Raw genomic sequence first — 20,297 nt, forward strand, 5'->3', positions numbered from 1 at the left:
CCAACCCAGGGATTTAAATAAACCACAAACAACACCTATGCATAAAAATCATAAACAGTTTATTCATAAGAGAACAATGGACGCAGTGCTTCGCGAAGGCGGTTAAGTTTTTATTACAAATGGCAACAAATAAAATTCAAGGGCAAAGTAAATGATTACAACAATTATTGTTATAATTAATTCCGTTATTAACATACTTTACCTTGTATTTGTTTTCCGTTCAGATTTGTGCTGTAAAACTCACGGCAATCTACTCACCACCTAAAAAGATTCACTTTTGGAGAATAAGGAGGATTCCATTACTTTTTCGCCTTGCAATTCGATGTAAAAACGCATCACTTACTTTGTTACATCATCGGACAGAAAAGACCAGGATTTCTTGATAACAATCATGTATAAATAACCTTATTCTGATAATGTCTAAAGTAACTTTGAATGAGAAAATGTTTCAATATGACACGTAAATAACATATAACTAAAGGGAAATATGTTATGCATTATTTACTGAGTCGTAAACATCAGTTTATTTAGCTTTCCTTAACAATTATTTCATGTAAATTTTGATTCGGACTAAATATTATAAATAATATATATATTTTTGAAAAATAATTTTACTTATACAGTTCTGTCAAATTAAACTTACTAAAATACACGTTATAATAGAAAAAGATATTTTTCCGTATGTTTCAAAGTAGGATTCATATAATTTTTTTATGCAAATTTATGGACTATGCTCACAAAATGATAATAAAAGTAAAGTCTCTATGACAACCTAAAAAAATGATTAGCGTATAAAAATAAACACAAATCGAGAAAGTTAAACACGGTTTTATCTTAACGACTAATAGAAACGCACTATACATATTATAAAACACGTTTCCAATTACTCAGCGCTAAACATTAGAATTTATTTTGTATGATAACAAAATAGAGAAATACCTGTTAGTTTATGTCGTGAACAATTTAGTATGGAAATGGATGGAAATTTATCCGAATTAAAAGTAATAATTATTCGCTGATGCTGTATCAGGCAATTTCGCTGATGCAGTATGAGGGTTCTTAAATAAGTACATGATATATTTTATGAAACATTCTTTTATGTAAGAGCCTTTAATGAAATAAATTAATTACTTTTCAATAAAAATGCAGAGCGTTAGTTGCAAACAAACTTTGAAAGCGAAGTTAAACCAGTTTCGTCGCCATTTTACTCTGGTGTTTTAATAAATTTGTTTTTAATAGACGAGACAGCACAAGACGAATACCAGACGAAATTCAAATTTACATCACAGTAATGAATATGATACATATTTTAATTACGACATCGTTTTTTCCGATTTAGTCCAACCTTTTTTAGAATACCGTTCTAGCAAACTATTTCTAAATTTCGTATACATTTAAAGAAGGTAATTTTCAAAGGTCAAATTATCAACACATTCGATGCAATCGTACGTTTTTGATTGAAATTATTGTCATGCTTTATCATTGTAATATTTTCATTTTTTATTTTAATTAACAGGAATTCTTTTAGAGATGTTTGAAAAAAAATGTTTTTCTAACGGGTGCTTCACAATACATTTTAGAAAACATTTATTTATGCGCTGAAATTAAACATTTTATATGAAAAATAGTGACAGATGATGGGGTCTGCATGCAAGATATAGATAGATCCTAGACCTTCCTCTATCTTAATTTTAAATCTAAATATAGAATTATAATATATCTAAAGAAGTCTTATTATAGATTGATATTATAATGTTAAACGAGCAACTGTTGCGTTTCTGGCCGGCTCTTCACCACAGATCAGCGACCTGAACGAGTAGCAGCTTACAACTTATAATGTTTAAATCATCGACGGTAAAAAGCGCATGTACCTTCTTAAATAATGACTTTTTGAATTTGAATCCATATATACCAGAAATCAATATTTTATATTAAATCATTTAAATAAAATTATAGTAATAATATTTAAAGGTAATCGAAGATTAAATATTCCCGTGATACTACTGTGTAAAATTTATAGATTCCTAAAATATTATTATTCCTAAATGTTTCCCATATTGTGTATAACAATATGAATATGATCTATAATCAGCACTAAAATAGAAATGATTTCTAAAATAACTATTCATAATCAAGATCACCTGATTACTCTATTTATTAATCTAATTTTCCCTATTAAACTCATGTTACACTTTTTTCCAAAGGATATATGACGTATTTCGCGAGCTTTTATTTATATAAATAACGGTGTAAAGCGGCGCCAATTTTTTTTTGTTTTAAGTTTCTTCATAATTAACAAAAAAATATTATAGTAAAATAATTAATGCAATCTACTACACCGGTCTAATGTATTAAGCATAAAACAACTAAAAACAAACTATGCAGACGTTATTACACTGCATAAATGTCTAAATAAATAGGTGGCAATACCCGCAACAGGCATAATAATTTATAAATTGCTTATACAGATATATAGCAGCTCCTTGTCTTACATATAGTATACTGTGGAAGGTACGAATTGTTGACAGAAAACTTGTTGAACAATGAACGAATCTCCTTACCGAATCAGTTGTTCGATGTTCTTTCTGTATGTATGACATCGTAAGCAACTATCCAACCCCATCATATTCGAGTATAAATAATCAAGTAAATGTTATGTTACAACTTTTAGCCGTATATTTAATTGCCTTGGCGCTGTTTTTAAATTTATAAACAATTTAATACTTGTCTTTTCTTTACTTTACTAACCGCTCCAGGTATTCCAGCAGAAATGAAGAGGGCCAGTGTATCAGGCCAAGGAAGAAGTTTGTATTGCTCCCACCAGCGCTTCACCACAAGACTTACGTAGAACCCCAACACAAATGACATCGGTATTGATTCACTTTGGGCCCCGAAATACTGTCGAACTTTCTCGAATACCCTGCAAAACATAGTCAACGTCAATGCTTGCACCTTTAATCAGAAGTAATAATGCAACGCACATTACAATTATACGTTTCATGCTCGTCTTTTACGGAAGACTGCATAAGAATGCAATGCGAGTTATGCAATGTTGCGGTTATTAAAAGAGCGTTCGCAGTTTGAATTATTATCGATGAGTTTACAGAAAGTGATCAATCATAACTTATTATTTTTTCAAAGTGCCAATGTGAACCTTCCATGAGTTAAAAGTAAAATTAAGTCGAATATAACGAATTCAAAATAACAAATAACAATCTCTAATAAAATTTGTTCACTTTGTTGAAAATTCGTTACTTAAAAAGTATTTCCAGGAAGCATTTCACTTGAAATTCTATAAATTTCTTAAGGTTCTTTGAAGTGAATCGGATCTAAACCTTCAAAGAAACGATCGGTTGCACGAAACTTTTGGTAATAATATGTTGTGTGATCACGTGACCACCCCAGTCACGATGATTTAAAAGCTTTTCCAATTTCCCAACAACTGAATAAAAATGTTTAGTTTCTTGGCGACAACTATAAAATATTTAAAGTTACAACAAAAATGAACTGTGCATACTCAAACACTAACTAAGCCTTGCCTTCCCTATGCCGTATCTTCAACACTCACTCGATGAAAAACTTTATAGTAATCAAGAAAAATAAATTTCTTGTTCTAACTTTAGTTAAAACATGTAAGAGTTCTACATTTAATTCCATAGAGCATATTTAATTAAAATTTTACACAATTTAAATTAAACTGTGAAATAAATTTATGTTGTCTGTCATATAAAAAAAAATAAAAAAATAAAAATTCTTATTCTCTAATAGTCATAAGGATTAGATATGACATATTACTACAATTTTTACGTACAAAATTTGTAGTCAAATCCAAACATTTTTATAAAAATTTTAAATTTATATAGAAATTATTATCGTACAGACATAGCATTACTGAGTAGTGAGTTATTTCCATCAAATGAAACTGGTCTTTATAGTAATTACGCGTTCAAGTCTTCAACAATAAGGAAATTACATACATTTATTGACGTAAGAATTGTGTACCATGTCGTTCATAATAAATGCTAAAAGTTCCGTCTTGGGGTCACAAATTCTATCGCGTGTGAAATGATAGCCAAAAAGGAATTTCCCGGACGAGGGCCAATGCATCCAGTTACTCCGTGAAGCATCTGCCTAAACTATCTAAGAGCTCGGGGGTTTTTCAATCCAGTAAAATAATGTATCGGACCGAGCTGAATGTAAAGATATTCAGGAGCGTCCGAGGCGCTTCACCACCTCAAACTCGATGACGCTAAGCATATCGTTTTTTTTAACTGCTAGCCAATCTACATTTGCAAACCCCCGGGTCCGCAGAGGGCGCGTAGTCTAAATCACATTTGAGATAGCTAACTCTGGAGAACTCCAGTTCGGTTAAAATCGCTGCTATAATTTCATTGTATTAGGCGAGCACGGAGGCAAACAGTGCTATCCATGAAAAGTTTAAACTCAATAGGTTGACTTCTAACGAATCAATATATCAATAAATTTCTGGCAATTGCTTGATCTATTAATAAAATCAAGAAATGATATAATGGTTTAAAGCGCTAAAATATATTTTATATATTTTGGTTAGAACAAGGGAGAAAGAAAATGTTAAAAATAAGGAATATATCTATATACATGCTTATATACACACACATAAATATATATATATATATACATATATAGCTTATCGTTAAATACAGCAACCAAACGCAATTTTAAGGAAATAAAAAACTTTAAGTTATAGCCAGTTTATAACAGCCGAATCAATTTACATATATTTTGATGAGTTATTAAAAATTCAGTAGGATAACATAATATAGAATTATAGGTTGGTAAATCATATTTAAATGAATTTTGAATAAGAATTAGAGGAATAATAGCTTCCTCGAACGAAATAATTAAACTGAGGTTTGAGAATTCTACATGTAACGAATGTAGGTTACCTACTGCATATTTTAATTAATTGTTTGACCAATGTCCGTAGTGCCACAAAACAGATGAGATTAAAACTTTTGGATTGAGTTTTCAATAGATGTACGGTACACGATGCATAGCATTGCTAACTTGATTATGCGGTACGACTTCCTTAATTGACGTGCCGGTTCCACTTACATCGTTTTGTTTCAAGTTTGCAATTAAGGCACTAACAAAGTAAGCAAAATCACAATTACGTTTTGTTAGCTAGTATACATTTGTTGGTTCTGTTTAACTCTGCATAAATACCGTTTGTCAACTTTTACTTATATTTAATATACAATATTCAAATACTAATGTGTGATTCTTTACAGAAATTTAATATAAAAACAATTCAGCGTAAGTACCAATTGTTGAATTATGGACCTTACTAGTAGGGATAAATTTTGAAGCCAGACATTTTTACTATATTCACGGTAAGGAGTACGGTATTAATGTGGAATTATGCGACGTGCTCGTTACGGAGATCCTGCGGCTAGTTAGCGCAGCCATTTTATGCTATACAATAATGTACATATAAAGCAGCGGCAGTCACTATTAAAATATCGAAATCGTTGACTATCTGTCATGACAAGCGAGCAAACAACTTCCGCTTGGACCGAATTAAAGTGCGATGGAAGCAAAGACTACTACAGCCTCTTACGTTGATTAGAAACGGTGAAAAGAATTTCCATATGTTAATATTCCCTGTCCCCTAGGGCCGGTAGAAAGATTCAAAAGTACTCTTTATAAAGCGCATTTTTTCTTGAGAGAATGGGATAGTAAATCTATCTCTTTCGAGACGAAACAGAGTAGATTCTTGGCCCTGGCTTCAAATGAGGCTAGAGGTAGTTGCAAAACCATTGCCGTAGCTATAGTGAAGGAACAATGGTGAGGATAAAATTGGTTAAATTCTGTCATTAACCTTTCTTACCTATTCCTACCTAAAACATCTATACACAAAGTTACACAGAATGTTTCTCATGTATTTCCACAAAGATAACAATTTCTTTATAAATAAATCAATAAATACGCTCGGATTTCCAGATAAAATTTTATTACATTCCGGTGTAGATTCACTTTTAAACAGACAGCAATGTTTTATCAAAAAGCTTTTATACTTAATCACAATTCTAAATTAAACATTATTTAACTAATTTAAATACATATTTGCTAAATTTAATTACAAAGATATAAATTAAAGTTAATTAGGGATTGGTTGATTTCAAAGTGATATCTATCGCGGAAAAACCTACGTAAGATATTCCGAGTATTCGTTGCTAATTAAACAAAAAAATATTAAGTTTATTGTTTACAGCCATTGTACCTCACCAAAGCTACTTTATTATAGAAGATGCAACTAGTCGAGTACGTGAGAAATTGTTAATTAATCATCGCTTTAACACGCTTTACATTCTTATTACATTAATCAAATAAAAATATCCTTTACCTTTTTAAAATACTACAGTCATTTGATTTAATTAAAAAAATATATGCAAATGTTTTATTAAAATTCATATAATATTAACAATAGTTGTTAAGGCTAAACTTAAATAGATGTCTTGAGAGAAAATAGTTTATTTTTCATGTAATAAATATATTTACCTTTGTTGTTGTTCAGTTAGAGCAAAGCGATATAATAGGTTGATCGTGTAGTAAAGAGTGAGATATGCAAGCAATTCACGCCACACTAGCTTATATACACTGCCTCTCCATCTGCAAATAAAAACATAACTCTCAATAGGTTACAACAAGACAAGTATTATTAAATAAATATAACTGCTATGATTTTTAAGAGAAAGTTATAATGGTACTTTTATATCTATTGGGTTCTTTTCATAATTAATAATTTATCTATACTGCCTATACTTTCCAAGAAATATTTTATACGATTCTACAAAAATGCGATATGTTGAGTTTTCTATAATGTGTTGGCCATTTAGTAACTCTTTCATCCGATCGGATTTCCCCGGATCTTTCCTTGTTTGGTTTACAGTGCCGTCAAAACAAGTTTCGTTCAAAATACTATTTGAATTTCCTATTGAGTTTGAAACCAACCAACCAGAAACATATTTTTGTATTTAACATGATATTGTGTGTTTTTATGTGTTGCCATGAATATTTAATTATTTTAAAAAATAGGTCATGAAAGTTCCTCTGTAATTTAATTACATATACTGATTTTTTTAATAGGCAAACTTTTAACTTGCACCAAAGGAAAGTTTATCGATGATACAAAATATTCGTACAGAGGCGAGGAAGATATGATAGACAAAAACCGTATTGAAGGCCTGGACACGTCGACAAGAACGTTGCGTGACGTTTAATGCCTGTTAAAGACGTTGCTGAGGATCAATACATCGACTGGATCGTACCATTCGTTTTATAAGATGATTTTGGCAGCTGTAAAGTTGTTACAATATTTTTCAATGAAAACTTAAAACAGCTTTGTATTAACATCATAAGGAGCTGTTGGTCTTTGTCCAAAACGATTCGACTCCGGAGGACCGTCACTAATAGCGAATCAGGAGTTTTTTTGGTCCTCTTTATTGAGGACCCCGTACATTCCTTTGTCTTAGCTATGCAGGGATAATATGTTCTCAATAAATTTTTCACCGACTTTTTAATTTTCATCCTTATCTTTTATCCTTCACAATATCTTTCACATCTATTTCTTATTCCACCCTTTACAACGCTTACACTTCCAGAGTACTAATTTTATAATTTTTGTTTTCGTATTTTTTTTAAATTTTACTTTTGTGTTTTAAAATATTTTACCTTTCAATTTATTAATTTATATATTTTTTTTGCTTTGTTAAATTCTAGATTACATACTATCACAATTTGTTTTCTCTTTCTAGTCTTATCCGACTAAGATTTGTTGCAAAAGCAACAAGTTTAATAAGGTAATTAAAAATTAGGTTACTTTTTATCGAATAAGGGGTTTATGGTTATAAGGTGGAAGCGGTACAGGACAAAACGGAAAATGCGCACCAATATTAGTTTATTTCGATTGCAGGCGTGTGGTGCAACATGAATTCTTGCCACAGGGTAAAAAGGTGAATAAAGGACCTGCAAGGTATGTACGTAACAATCTGGTAGAAACATCCGGATTTGCCAAAATTATTTTTTGCACCATTTCTGTAAATGCAACAGTACTTGCACACACATCTTTGTAAATGTGTAATATTTGATGGAGATTACTTTGAGGGTAAAACAAACGTTCACGAATAAATAAATATTTTCAAATAAACAAAATTCGTGAATCTTTTTGAACAAATCTTTACAATATCTACATCGAGGTAAATTGAATTTCGAAAATTGCTAGAAAATTTTATTATTTGTAATTAAATAAAAAGACAAATACTTATCAATCTCCTCTAGATAGATAAATATTTCACTTCATGTAATTTATTACCACATAAGATTCCTATAACAGAAAAGGCCGAGCGGGAATATACGTGATTTCTTAACTAATTAATAAAATAATGGCATGAATTAAATTATCTAATACGAGTAAATACAGTGCTACGAAAATATTATTTTTCTCTTCTACGTAAACTTTAGATATAAAATAAAATCATTTAAAATACAAAAACAAATCTAAACCAAAAATGGCAGTCTTTAACGAAAAAAAAAGAAAGCAAATTTAAAATACTTCAAGCTGAGATATCTCACTCTCTAGCAAACGGTTTATGACACGAGTAACCCAAATATTACAAATATTTCAATTCCTTTGCGAAAGTGATATATAGAGAGAGTGATAATTGGGCGCCTAACAAGGAAGTTTAGAGTGATTAAGACATAGTTTCCGCGTTGTCAAACGTGGTTTTGACGTGATCAATCAAATTTAGATTGCCGTGAAGTATTGACAAAAAATATTAAAATTAACCGTGTACAATTTACTTGGAAGAAAAACCTCATAAACTGCAAAAAGAGTAAATGGTAGGATAATAAAATCGTTAAATATTTGGCGAAATAAATAATACGCATTCCACCATTACGTAGTTATAAGGTATACGTATTTACAAAGAGACACGATGGTAATTACAAATGGTCTACATTATCAATTATTCCCTTTCTTTCCTCGAAAAGTGATGACGAATTATTTATCTCTAGAAACACCTCGGCATGTTTTGATGTTCGGTTAATATTTATTGCAGATTTAAAAATTAACTTTGTGGTTCATAGCATTAGAAATTACTTAGAGAGTCTAAATGTACTAAAGCAACTTTTACTAGGAAACGACCGAAATCTCATTTTCTTACAAGTGGGTCAAGTTTTTAACAATTAATGTAATCTCTGATGATTAAGAAGATGTTGGTGTGCTACACGATCGCAGTTTGGTTTGTTAGCTGCTACCATCAAGTATTTAAATTTATCATCCACAAATCCGTTGCAGTGGGCGTCTATCACCTGGTTTGATCATGATGTTGATTGTTAATATTTTTTCCTTTTTTTAGTGGAAGCTTGTAATTGGCATATACTTATTTAGTTGCTGAATTATACCAAAATAAAATTTAATGTAATAAAAGAAATCCAAACCATAACCATAACAAAAACGATTAAAGTTCCTTCAATAAAATATTGGAAGGCAAATAACTTTATCTAAAATAATAATGACGCTATCGCGCGTGGGAGGAAAACCGAAAGGCCTTCATAATGGAGGATCTAAAACCTCAGGTTGAAAGACGTATAGAATTCAGGAAATCAAATTTTATTTTACACAAGAAATGTCAACTAGTTAACGTTCTTAAATTCGAAATTGTTTTGTAGTAAGTGCAAGTGTAAGTGGCAAGAACTCAAAGTAAAATTATATTTATGAAGTAAGCAAAGTGTACTATTTGTTTAATGCTGTAGATACTAAAGTTTACAAATATCGTAATGTAACTTTCTAACAAACGATTTAATACCGTTAATATAACTAGACGAATTTTAATAAAACAGAAGTGCGATGAAAAATTTAATTTTAATCTGTAAGCTTTGAAATAAGAGTTTTATAAATAAGAGATAAGCATATAAAAATTAATTTTGTAGCCTGAATTTAAAAGTAAATGATTACGTGTTAAAATCAATATCTGCTATAATTAGAAAGTTGCAAGATCTTAAAGATAGTGTTATACATGACCGTAATAAGCATTTTTAATAAAACTATTTCTTCTTATGTAATCATTGCTCGAAATCATTCCGTTTTATAAATTATACAAGTTTTGAAAACATTTGTTTCACGCACAATTTAATTTTAACCGTCACATGAAGTTAATCTATCAATGGATAAACTGACTGGTTAACCTTTATCGGAGGTTAAAACCTCTCGTGGTCTGGTATCGAGATTAATATTCGGAATATGAAGTGCCAACAGTTTGAATGTAACAGTAATAATTTACAAATTAACGTTTTCACCAATTAAATAAGTAAGCTGTTGAAGCCTGACTAGTATATAAGTACATTAATTGCGTAATAATGAAAATAGTTTCAGATTTGTTACATAGAGGCTAATAATGTAGGAACTAAGACACACAATATATAAATCATTTATACCCGTCACATTTTTTCCACATATTTTTTCTGAAATTCATTGATCGATTCTGAATTGTTGCCTGTGTAAAAATAAAGTTGAAACAAACTTTAATCGGGTTAATTCGTTTTTGGTTTTGCGTTAATGCTTTTAGCATCTTAACTGTATGTTAAAGTACTAGTATAAGGGGATATGGTTATATGTTGGTTATGCATTTGGTTGTATATGCTATATATAACCAAAACTTTACAGACATAATAAATTCTTTGTTACAAACAGGCTCAAACGGTTTTTTATAACTTAAAACATTTGTACAACAAGATCAGCAAAACTTGTTCGACGGCTGGTTTAGAATAATTATAACGAACAGCTATAATGAGACTTTGTACAATATATTATTGTATTTGTGTGATAAAAGGTTAATTATATTTCAAAATGCTTGATTTTCAAAAGTAAAAATTTGAATTATATTATATCCATGATAATAAACAACTCCAAAAATTTAACAAGTTATAAATAATTTTTTTATTTCATTACAGCGTAATTCAGATAAGTCATGTTTTTCGCTCGTCTCATGTAGCTTGTGTGTGGTAGAGAAATCAATTTTATTTAAAGTATTCGTGATAAATTAAATAAATACTGAAAAAAATCGCTCTTTCACTATATAATAACAAGTGTGTAACCATAAGCATAGGCTTTGCTAAGCGGGCATTTATCGGCTAAAAATAGAAGAATATTAAGTGTAAGTTATTCACTTTAAACTTATTATAATGTATACTTCAAATTACACAAAACGTAGACAAGTCCTTGATAGAAAAAAGTACTGCAAGTATTTTTGTGTATGTATTATGTACACTACAATACAAAATTTTGAAAAAATATTAATGAATAAAATAAAATTTATGACGTAATAATATTTTAAATCCTACGATCATTCTGCTTAAATTTTTTCTTTTTATATTGCCAATCCATATAGAAATACATATAAAACTGAACAAAAAAAGAAAACTTAAATATTTGTATCTAACACACATTCTTAAATCATTTAAAAATAATTTTATTGCAAATGTATTCATGTTACGCAACAACAAACGTATACTCGTAAATATCTATCGCAGATTTGTAGAAAAGTAAAAATGAATTTTCTGCTGGTGTTTAATATTCAATGAGGAAAAATTTATGGCAGCACTTTTTAAAAATTTAGGTTTTTTTATGATAACAAAATCTAAGCGTTACGAAACGGAAAATGATAGTTATTTAAGATATTTTTATAGTTTATTTATTTACGATTTAACTTGTTTTCTAGCGTGTACCTAGACTTGTAATAAATATTGTTAAAACAAAACATTTTTATTGTACGTAACATTTATTACTATTATTATTGTGATATAATTTATTAAGTGATATAATATATTAAGACAAGACTATTAAAAATATATAAAATTTATCTGAAGTGTTCTCCAATGGCTGCCATACAGTCCTTTAAACTTTGAGGCCAGTTATCAATAGGAGCATGCACTCTTTCTATGAGAAAATTTGTAACTGCCAATTGGTTAGATTGCTTTAGATAGTCAAATTATCATGGCCTTTAGAGCAAGCTTTACTCTCTAAAACTGATCATAAAACATAATCCACGGTATTAAGATCAGGACTAGAAGACAGCCAGTCTCTAGCTCCGTTAAAGTCCGGAACGATCCTTTATAACCAAAATTGAAAAGTCCAGAGAAAAGAACATTCTCGGTTATTAAACATGGCGTTGTTAAGGGGTTAAGCCCCTTAACAACGCCATGTTGTGCCGATGTTGTGATACATTTTTAACAAATATATGGTTCAGTTACTCCTCCATAGCTAGCATCCCACCAAACCATCACCGAAGTCGGATAATACCAACAACGTACTTAATCTACGTAGCTTCTTTAGAACTTCTAGCATAAATACGATCAGTTTATTTGTTAAAATATTGCTGAATTGTAAAACATTTCGCATTCGGGAACAAAAACTGTCAGTGACATCCTTTTGCGTACCACTTAAGTAGTTGTTTTGTTTTTCTACCTTTTGACTTACCATTCTACCACCCTATGCTTTTTAAGTTATTAGTTATGAAACATCATCTTTGAAGATATCTTCATCTCCCGAGATAAAATCTTCTGTTCCCGGACAGGACTTCTGCGAATTCTTTCCCTTTCTGCTATAGTCGCCTTTTTTGGACAAACACTACGCCCAGATCTTTTTCTGACACAAACTGAGGTGGTTTCATTGCACCTATTAGCCCGATATAAAAATATTTAACTAATAGCAACCACAAGAACGACTTCAAAAAGTTTATTTGGTACCATACCTAACTCTGTAAAGCAATCACAGCGATGTGGTTGTCTTTATCTATCCACCCTATTATAAGCATTTTACAATATACTGGCGCGAACACACTATGATCAATTGTATAAAAATGTTAGATTCTAAATTTAAGAGTAAGTTTTGTTATTTTTATTATAACATTATTTTTTGGCTAGACTAAGTACCCGTTGTACTTATCACGGCTTGAAATCCCACACTAGTTAATTGCCTATTATATTATTAATTACATATATACCACGGAATAAATATCTGGTAGGTAGTCCGTAGTGTATAAATTTCAAGGATACACAAAAAACTTTGTAAAAAATTAGCACATTTTAATTTTGCTCTGAAGTTGACTTCTCATAATTATAAATATTATGTATTTTTATAATTTTCATTAAAATTCAACTTCTTACTCAATACTGAAAACAGATATAATAAAATACAACTGATATTCACGACTCTATCAAACGTATTTATTCACAAGACGTAACCACGATAAAAGTTATGATCGAAAATATTATCAAAACGCATTGTCAAAAGTAAAACCAACTATATTTATTGCGTATGCGTTGACAGCTAAAATACTAATCTTCTAGAAGAAAAATATATTATTCGTATAGCTGTTATACCCCTGGGATTAAATAGTTGTTCGTTAATCTATGTCTATAAATGTATGATGGTTATTACGTTATATCGCGAAAATTTAATGTCGATCTCTAAAATGGCTAATTTAATTTAAATTTTAAATATTGTAATTTTTAGTATTTACACACATGTTAGTGTAAAAATAACATTCAAAATTTAAAAGAAAATAAAAATTGGTTATTATTAATGCCTTATGGTAACGAGACGAGACCTGTCACAGTATTGGCTCTAATTTTTTTTTATTTAGACTGTTATCTAAGCGGCATTGACAGATTCGACCTAAAACCCCTTTCAAGGTGGCAAAACTCGAGGACTGCCCGGATAGCCTCAGCTGGGTCCGCTACTTACTATAATTTTACCGGATAAGTAGGCCGCCGAGCTTAGGCGGACGCTCCAAGCATTCCAACTTAAGATGCATTCGAGATGGAGGAATCTCTTCTTCGTCGGCTGCTAATACCTGGCTAATATTACTACCAATGTGGAAAGCATTAGAGCTGGGAGAAAAAGTGGCGAAAGAAACTCCAGCAACGCTTCTATCTGGAATGATGGGGGTTGACGACCCTGTGATATACTAATCGATGTAGATTCGGACGAGGCTGATTAGTTTTAGAATGGCTATACGCTATTTAATATTAGGCTCTTACAAATGAGATTGTTGTTTTAAATCGAATAATCGAAATAAATTAGAAATCTTGTTATTCACACGAAACCTCGTAATGATACATATCTATCATATACTGACACTTTAGCTAAAAATAGTGAAAATCTTTGGAGGACGTTTTAATTGCACTATCTGTATTTCAAAGGACTCAATCCTTAGATTGAAATTCCAGAATAGAAACGGGACCAATAGAGCATCGTCTGATCGTTTACAGTAGTCAGCCGTAGATAACACTGATTCTTTAAAAAGTTTTAGCAGCGCTTGTTCTACAGGGATAGTTGTTATTCAAAAATTAAAAACATCTTGTATATTTTATCTCTTTAATATTTGTAAATAGCATAATAACATAATAAATAACTTGTTTAAAATAAACTTTAATTTGATATTGAAAGATAACCAAAGTTTACATTTAAAGTGGACAGTAATAAATAGACGATTTTATGCTATTTTTTATTGTAGTCGTTGAAAACTATGTTTATCTGGTGCAAACAGTCAAACTAGGTAAATCTTCATTCTTAAGTTAGAACTTTAAGAATGCAGTCTTTTAAAAATAAAGTCTTTTCGGCACCTGAGAAACACCTTATTGTCCAATATATTTCACGACCTTAAAACAAAAGTGACGAATATATATTACAGAAATATGATCTTTCACTCTGAGTCTCATTAACAAGCTCTCAGTAGTTTAACGGGTCATGGAGAGGGCTCTTGATTTGTCTAAAAATCGGATAAAAAATGAGGATATCCGTAGATGAACGAAAGTAACTAACAAAGCCCAGCGGGTTGTTAAGTTGAAGTGGCAGTAGGCCGACCACATAGCGCTTAGAACAGATGCCTATTATGACCCTAAGGTTCTGTCATGAAGACCGTGGACCGACAAGCACTGGCCACAACCTTGTTTAGGTCACATTGAAAGACACTGGATGCAGTGCGCTTTCAACCGTTCCTATTGGAAATCTAAAGGAGGCCTACGTTCAACATTGGTGCCCCTACGGCTGAAGTGATGACTATGATGAAACGCATAGACTCATAAAATTGAGATTCGAAATTAAAAAATAATACAAAATAAAATGAAAATACTAATAAAATTTAAGTATGATAATAACAGATCCATGTCGAACTATAAGCCACGATTTCAAAACTAAAAAAGGGTACTTTTATCTTCGTATCTATTGCAACTTAGCCACTCATCTTGTATGGAATCATAATAATTAGCGAACGGTCGTGATCATTATTATGTGAATACTATATTTTTCTGTTTTTTTCTTGTCGTTTTACTAATTTAACCTACACCATGTAGGTAGAATCGAAATTTGATTTTTGACCTATTAATTTAAAGTTGTTTGTTACGATCTATTAAAAGAGAACTATTTGATAAACCAGTGTAAAACTAAAGTCACGGCATTCAAGTCATTAAAAACGTCTAAACAAACTACTTATTAGATGACAGTGTCAACGAATCTGTTTTTATTGCAATTCCAAGCGTGCCAATATGCACTGTGAAAAATAAAAGAAATCGTCATAAAGACACCGGTAACCAAGAGAAACACTTTATTGCGCTTTGCCAAGCTAGCAAGGAGTCTCCTCCTTTCTAATAGGAAATTAATAACTCATTGTTATTTCAACGAACTCAGCTGATGCCCCGGAAACGTAATAGTTTGTAATAAAAGAACTCTTTGAAACGTGCTGGTAACACATTTAGTCTGAGACATCATTTGTTACTCGACACAGAGGCCCACTACATTTCAATGTAACTTGTTACATTTACCGTCATAAAAAAATGAACAAAATAAATAGTACGTAGAACGAGACATAGCGGCATACCGTTAACGAAGTGTTACAATATGATTTTTATTTGAATTTATTCAAAAGAGTACAAGAGTAAAAATTTTATTTGACCTTTCATACTACATATTAAAAAATAAGTTTTATTCGTCGAACGTACATAAGGCCACGTAGTCAATGACACAATCATTTCAAGAGCTTAATGAGCTATTTTGCAATAGTGTTTTTTATAATGTTATTCATTAACATTACCTAATATTTTTCACTAATTATAAGCAAAATGGTACTTTTAATTCGTGTATTATACTGAGTGCGTGCGTCACAGTTTACTTTCGCTACATTTCGTTGTCAGGGCCAAGTGAGCAACTGCCACCACTGGTTCGTTTCAAGCAATCACATTCATCACTGTTTCGATGAGGCCACCAAGGCCACTCAGCTTTAATCCGTATAGTCTAAAGTATTAGTTCGTCCAATACAGTGATCGGCAATAACAAAGCAGCGGATTTTCGATACATTGAAATAAACATTCAACGACGGTACCAAAATGACACATTACTAACTAAACAAAAGCCAATCGTCTGACAATAGCAGTAGGTTCTATTGTCGTCGCGTAATATGTAGGTACAGAAAACGATTTCGTCATATAGTCGGTTGCCGAGAACAGCTGTTTGGGCTTTGACCGACCCATCGAAGCCAATGTCGGGCCAGTCCTCGTCGCGACGGCCTCGCTCCCCGTAGACAGACTTATTACTTACTTGCAAAGGATCCGCCAAAAACAACCAAAGCTGCTGCCATTTGGAACTTCACCGGCGTATGATATGGTCATGTTGAGAGTAACTTAAGAACTATAAAATTAATATTTATTTATCCACACACGTTTGACGCAAGCTTGAATCGAAACACACGCGGAAAATTAAATACGTTTTAGAAAGTAATAAAAAGTTTGTTGACGTTAGTAACTAGGAAAGACGAAGAGAAGATATTTTGTAAAGATGCACTGTTATTTAGTTACATTATGCTTTTGTTCGCTGCACTCAGCCTCCCCCTGATTGTTATTATAATACATAAAGGGAAGCGCGCACGAGAGCACTGTCCACAGAGTAGCTGCAACTATGACTGATGAATGATACTTGCTTGGTATGTTATTCAAGTAATTTGGTTTTAAAGCAGCGCAGCGCGGACGCAGGTTCTACTGCACCACAGCCTCATAAACTTTATCAAAGCAACCGCTAGATGGCATCCTGCTAAGTATTACACTTTTAAATATATACTTTAGTAGTGACATCTATCTTTACAAACTAAGACAAAAGATTTTTTTTATGTACAGACGTCGTATGTCTTATATAAGGGATTACAATTATCAAACAGAGATGGCAGCTACAAAAGTGCGCTTGCGCTTCTTTTCATCAAATTAATCAATCATTCAATGAACGTTGGTCACTGGAGTACCTAAAATGCATGAAGCACAATAATAATATTTTTTAAAGCATTATCCGAGATTTAATACTCAGAAATCTCTAGAAACTGTGCGATGTCTAATAAAAATAGATAAATAAAAACTCATGTAAGTCGCGATTCACCGGTTCAGTGTTGAATCATTTTATAAAAAAAAATAAACAGGGTCATGATAATGAACATCAAACCATTTAATGCCTGATAATTTTGGAGCGATGCAAGAGATTTAAAATTCCGCACTATCAAGAAGAAACTAATCTACTATCTATTACACTGGACAATGGGCAAATTCATGTATAAACACGATTAAAGATACATTATTAAATCATAAAAACTTATTTTTAGCTCCTCTCATCAAAATGAGATATACTCTTGTCAATTCTCAAGACAAAGGGAATATCAAATGGTAACTTGATGTATTCAAAGTTGTGCTATGATGATACTAGCGCACGTTATACATATACACCTACGACACGCCATTACAATAAAAGACACCTGTGAAGACACCTTTGCGATAAAAGAAGCTGTAAAGTAAAATATTTATTGCACGTTCATGGACATCTTTTCTTAACTGGTATAGAATTTATTTACCCTGCGTGATAGGAGGACGAATGAGAGCGCTTCCGTGACCCTGCCATAAAACAATGAAGAAGAAACATCAAAGGTATTTAGACATCGCAAGACCGTTCCAGCCTGTATGCAAATGCATACACAACGCATTCTGTATATACTTATTAACAAAAGCAGCATGCATGTCAATATGTATACATCTTTAAGTATCCAAGCTCTAACTAAAAGGGCTTGTAGGCAGTGGTAATTATTGCCAGTTACTCATAATTTCTCACCTAGTAAATATAAAAAGTTTAGATTAACACCGCTTTGCCTAAAAAATACATTTTCTTTACAAAAATAACAGGTATTTATTTAAATGACTGAATGACAAAATCAGGAATATTCCGCATATGGATTGTCAAAAGTATTAATTTCCGATAGTATTAAAATATTTCACTTACATTTTATGTTTAGCACACTAAGAACAGATAGAATAATTTATTTTAACTTCAACGAACATTCGGTCAATATCCTTCGGATCGAAAAAAAATTATATTATAACGTTACGTACCATAAAAAAAGAAGCGCCAACGCTGAGCATGTTGTAGAAATTGGTTTATTTAGAAACAAACGTACGTTCCTTATATGTAGGTACCTTTGTGAATGCATTTATCCAATGACTTCCGCATGAGCAATATACGTTTCTAATACAATGTCGCAACTTCCCAATTATTTATTACTTCTGAACTATATAGGCAAATATATGTGACTATTAATTTAAAGCATTGAATTCTAACCACATATATCAATGTGATGAGTGAAGCTCATTCTGCCTGGTCCTTGAACAAACCCATTATCGACTAATACAAAAATCTCACATTCACATTGAAATATGGCGTCTAATTTAATGTCATTAACAGACTATGTTATTAAAATCATAAGAAGCAAAAACGCAGCGACCATCATTAGGTACCTGGTCGAGCTGAATAATGAAATGTTAAGCATCTTCCAGCATTTCATTAGGGACGGGAACTGGAACCTTACGTAACCGTACCCTTACGAATATCAAACCTTCCCATGTGATTTTTTGAAAACTCGTGACGCCTTCCTTTTATGCCTCCTCTGACACGGTTCAATCTGATTCCAAGCCTGCTAGTTGAAAGAAATCTATAAGCAACTTCCCAGCAGTTATTCAAAAAATCCTCTGTTCCTCGTGATGAAGTTAAGCACAAAAGACGCATCTTGTCTCCGCGTAACACCCCAGGCTGGGTCAATCACTAATAAGGAGTCTAAACTTCTCCTGACTGTGTCTTCTGAATGTTAACTGGTTATTAGTTCTCAATGACATTCCACTAATAGTACGTACCAAAAAAAGTCGTATCCTACGGAGACTTCAACCTCCCTGCAACTAGAAGACAAATTAAACAGCTTTTCATCCATAATAACCATAGGCTTAACCAGAAGAGTGAATACTGGCTATAACTCAGCACATCAGGTAAATTTTACCTTATTTATGACTGAAAGATTCTCGAGATTCTTTCAATTTATTTTTTTCCTGGCACCCTCCGAATTGTTATTAAGCTGCTAAATTTCCTTTATAAATAAAAAGTAGCAACTTGTGGTGCTGTGGATCAATACTTTCAAGCACCCATGGTTTCAGCCTACCGCGTGCTCCGCAGTATCGAGGTGGACGCGCTCTCGGCCCAGCTCTTCACGGGGCACGGGGGGTTCTCTGAGTACCTCCACAGGTTCAAGCACAAGCAGGACCCCTCGTGCTTCTGTGAACCGGGCGTGGACCAGACCGTGATCCACCTTGTGGCCCAGAGTCCCGCATTCGGGGGACTTCGGCTCGAATTCGAGTGCCGGTCTGGCGTAAAAATCAGGGAGGAGTCAATAGCCTCCCTGATAGGTGGAAAAGAAACCATGAAAGAATTCCTCAGTTATTGCAAAAGAATTATACAATATGCAATAGAAAATAATAAAAGTTAGGCATCAACAAACAAAAACAAAAACAAAAAAGATATGTAAAAATAAATAATATTAAACTGTGATAAAGATAAAGATAAAAATGTGATACAACAAAACTAGAAATTAAGAAAATGTAAAATGAAAAGAGGATGAAAGAATGGTAAAACAGAGCAAAAGGGAAAGAAAGCAGAATTGTGGTATAAAAGAACAGAATGAAAGATTATGTGAAGAATGATAGAGAAGAGAATGAAAATAAAATAATTAAGTGAATAAATTAAATGCTAATAAAGTCCCTATCCCACCACAAATAGGGTTACGAGAGGCCACCAATAGCAGGGGTCATAAAAAAAAGCACCCATGAATCAGAATGTTGTGTCTATGCCCCTATTTAGTTTAGCTCGGGGAGGCCTTAATCACTTTAAGGAGAGTCAGTCTTCGCCT

General features: G+C 32.0%; 2 protein-coding genes across 4 annotated transcripts in view; one reads left to right on the forward strand and one right to left on the reverse strand.

Annotated features, from left to right (window-relative positions):
* The window catches only part of Best2 (bestrophin 2), a 34,811-nt gene extending 17,819 nt beyond the window's left edge, over positions 1-16,992 (reverse strand). Inside the window, exons 1-3 of one of the 3 annotated variants that reach the window (XM_068761146.1) lie at positions 16,637-16,992; positions 6,541-6,651; positions 2,749-2,920 (exon numbers count right to left, since the gene is read on the reverse strand). In XM_068761146.1, the coding sequence (XP_068617247.1) occupies positions 2,749-2,920; positions 6,541-6,651; positions 16,637-16,707 (354 nt within the window). In that variant the 5' untranslated portion in view covers positions 16,708-16,992. Of the gene's footprint in view, positions 1-202; positions 303-2,739; positions 2,921-6,540; positions 6,652-16,636 lie in introns of those variants that run through there. The other 2 variants (XM_068761138.1, XM_068761155.1) reach the window with 2 other exon arrangements.
* Positions 1-20,297, forward strand: part of LOC137918449 (uncharacterized) — a 179,984-nt gene that overhangs the window by 73,047 nt on the left and 86,640 nt on the right. The gene's annotated exons all lie outside the window — the stretch shown is intronic.

This window comes from Battus philenor, unplaced genomic scaffold (assembly GCF_028537555.1).
Source record: "Battus philenor isolate CCGP_79_NKW_IND1 unplaced genomic scaffold, ilBatPhil1.0.hap1 SCAF_1, whole genome shotgun sequence".
Classification (NCBI taxonomy): Eukaryota; Metazoa; Arthropoda; class Insecta; order Lepidoptera; family Papilionidae; genus Battus; species Battus philenor.